The sequence below is a fragment of the Lolium rigidum genome, chromosome 5 (assembly GCF_022539505.1).
Source record: "Lolium rigidum isolate FL_2022 chromosome 5, APGP_CSIRO_Lrig_0.1, whole genome shotgun sequence".
NCBI classification, from domain to species: Eukaryota; Viridiplantae; Streptophyta; class Magnoliopsida; order Poales; family Poaceae; genus Lolium; species Lolium rigidum.
Window position 1 is genome coordinate 75,443,175 of NC_061512.1, and position 3,192 is coordinate 75,446,366.

A 3,192-nucleotide genomic window follows, 5' to 3' on the forward strand; every position below is an offset into this window, starting at 1 on the left:
CTGTTGCTTCAGGTGTACCGTATGCATCATCTTTATGGCGTTCGTTGATCTTTGTATATGAATTCAGAACCATTTTAGTACACTTGTATTCTGAATTCAGAAGAGATGAATAAGATGCTGTGTTTGCACTTCTTTTGTGACTTGTAAATCTGCTTAGCTTCAAGTTTAATGTCATGTATGTAGCGTAATTCATTAAATTTCGAAGAAAAAACAAATAGTAAATCTGTGTACTCCTGCATTTTTTATCGGCTGCATACTTGGTGTGTACTGTTCGACTCCCGAGATGTGCTAGGATCTTGCATGCTGTTGAAAATTAACTTTTTGCAAGAACAAAAAATAGTCAAGAGTTTTGGCAGGCAGGATTGCAGACACAGGAATATAGAATCAGGTGCGTCGCCTTCCATATATACATTCCAACCTCTTTTTTTGATAGCTAAGCAGAGAGCAGATCAGGAATGTAGATCAGGTCATTTTTTAACAGTCTGTTGCTAGGTATTTTCAGTCACAAATTCTTCTCGCTAGAGTTTGTTTCCATTGCATTCACTAATCATTGTTTGCAAGAGTAAGCCTCGAATACAGCTCAAAAGTTACTTCCATGGTCCATAGGGCACAACATTTAAAACTGCCAGACGAGCCGGCTGAACATTCTTGTACCGTAACTAAGAACAAAGAAAATAATACATCGGAATACAGGGCCGGAGAGAAATATAGACAGCAAAGCGGCTCGAGTCTAAGCATCCTCAATTTTGGTGATTTTCATAGTGTTATTTGGCAGATTCTCTGAGATGTCAAACAAGAACTCAACCAGCAGGCGGACATCATCATCTTCATATAAGATCTCTGTAAGCTTGAGGTTCTCACACCGAACATCCAAGGAGGACGTCTTCTTCAACTTAGGAGCCTCCCTTTCCCCTCTGTTAGAGTCTTTCGAGAACTATTGTTGCCATAAAGGAAATAAAATTATAAAAACTAAATTGAGTTACACACAAGAAAATGAAGGATACGGTAAAGTAGCAGCACCTCGCAATGTCTCAAGGTGAGCCTCTCGAGATTAAGTGAGTTCTCCAAAATGAGCTGCAATGTCCTGAAGTCGTCACTGAGATCACAGTTGCGGAGACATAAGGTCCTTAGATTCTTGAATGATGGGAATTTCAGAGACCTGTCACCAACGACCTGAAAAACACGGTACTTAAATGGTTAGACAAGAGATAATGGACAAAAGGGACATCAAGGATGATGATGATATATATTTCTGTCGGATCCTCTCCTACAGTTATTTAAAAATAAGAAAGGATGATTACATACAATCGACCGGAAGTCAGACAACTCCAAACTTGTCACATTGGATAATCCGTAAAGAAACTCCACTTGGTTCACAAGTGAGGCGTCATCGTCATCCTCGAAGAATGTGGACAGATGAATCGATGCATTGACAAGAGCTGGCATATTGAGTACCCCAGAACAATCAATACCTGACAAGCACAGGGAGGCGAGCGCAGGAGTGGTAATGGTCCAGGGACTGCAAAAAAATTTGTAATAGCCAACAATAACCAATTTCTTCAGTGAGAGGGAGGTGATCTCATCAAGTGTTCCTCTGTAATACTTCAGCTCTAAATCCTCTAGAAAGGGACACCCAGAACTAATATGCCTTGCGAAATGATGGACCAAAGATATGCCTGAAAGATGCAACGTCTTGATGCGCCAAGATGGACTATGCTTTATGCCACGGCGGATCCATCTATCAGAGTTGTCTCTCACATAATATCTGGAAGGACAGCACATTCTGAACGTGTCCAAGAGAGCAATGTCAATGTTCTTGTGGTACAGCAGGTTGTCGGTGAAATCCTCAAAATTAGGCCACACCTGCTGCTGCCGCTCACAGTAATCAAGGGACTTTTCCATGTCCCCATCGTCGAATTCCTCCAGATCAAGGTCGAGGCATGGCACAGAGCACCAGAGGTGCCTCCACCTCGTGGACAGCACACATGTCTGCACCACTTGCCGGGCCTTCAGAAAGGACATAATTGCGTGGAGAAGAACATCTGGCAGGGCACTCAGCCTGTCATCAGCAAGGTCTGCGCGCTTCTGCTTGCAGGAGGCGTCTGCCGAGTACCTGGTTTGCTGCATTTGAACCTACTTCGATTGTTGACTCATATATATACCTGCTGGTAAAGATAAGTTTGTGAGCATTCTGTGTTTGTAGGCAGATGTAATGTTCCACTGCACACTCTTTCGTAGACAAAATGGATTTGATCATGGTTTCGTTATTGAAAACAATACAGTACTATAACCACTAGCATTAAGCATTTTGGAAGCAACAGCGACACGAACAGTTAAAATCAATTCCGTGTTCCAACTAAAGCATAATAAACGATTCCGAAGGCAATTTAACTGAACAGAAGCAGGCTTATTCAAGAAAAGATAAAGCAAACTCTAAATGCAAAATGCTGGTATCTACATCATCATCATGCAAGCTATGTTGAATGTATCTGCTCTTTCTTCCACGGAACTTGACCAGAAGGGTTTTTTCATTTTTTATGTTCTTGCAGAGTGTTGCGATAGGAGCGAATTCGGTTGAAACGAGAATATATAAATCCAATTATCCCTCCTTTTGCAGATGAAACAGTTCAGTGGAACCTCTAACAAAACTAAACGAAATCTCGATTTAGATCATGATAGGAGCATGAAACGAGGAAAATTACTGGGACATCACACACCTGTGCGGATGCTGACAAACCCTAAGCCTACATCCCCGCCATTCCCAACGCCGCAGATCCTCCAGTCGGTGCGTGCGGCCGAGGATGCGGAAGCTGCTGCTGCGATTGCGCGGTGGTCGCGTGGAGATGCTGCGCCGCCGCCTGGACGAGGGTTTCCTTTCGAGTTGAGGTGTGGGTGGCCAAAGGGCCTTCTATTTTTTTTCAGATGCAAAGGGCCTTCTATAGCCTAGGCTGGGTCCAGATCGCTTGGAAAAATTTGGTGCACCTCTTCTTAAAAAAATACTACCTTTGTCTAAAAATAAAGATCTCACTTTTTCCTAAATACGAATAAATAAAATCTAAAAGATATCAACAACTCCTTCAAATTCTTTTTTCTTCCAGAACATAATTTTGTACCCTTCTGAAAGCAGCCAAAGATAGATAAGAAACCATAGACCTGTAAATACCAACGAAGGTTTTCCCATAATTTTAATTT

The 3,192-nt window shown here is 42.1% G+C and overlaps 1 protein-coding gene across 1 annotated transcript; it reads right to left on the reverse strand.

Moving 5' to 3' along the window:
• Positions 1 to 513: 513 nt before the first annotated feature.
• On the reverse strand, positions 514 to 2,792 carry LOC124658438 (MEIOTIC F-BOX protein MOF-like). The gene is made up of 4 exons (XM_047196772.1): positions 2,718 to 2,792; positions 1,306 to 2,162; positions 1,021 to 1,173; positions 514 to 934 (listed from the first exon to the last, which is right to left on the reverse strand). Exons 2-4 carry the CDS (start codon positions 2,125 to 2,127, stop codon positions 731 to 733), a joined length of 1,179 nt encoding a protein of 392 aa, XP_047052728.1. The 5' UTR covers positions 2,128 to 2,162; positions 2,718 to 2,792; the 3' UTR covers positions 514 to 730.
• Between the last annotated feature and the right edge of the window lie 400 nt (positions 2,793 to 3,192).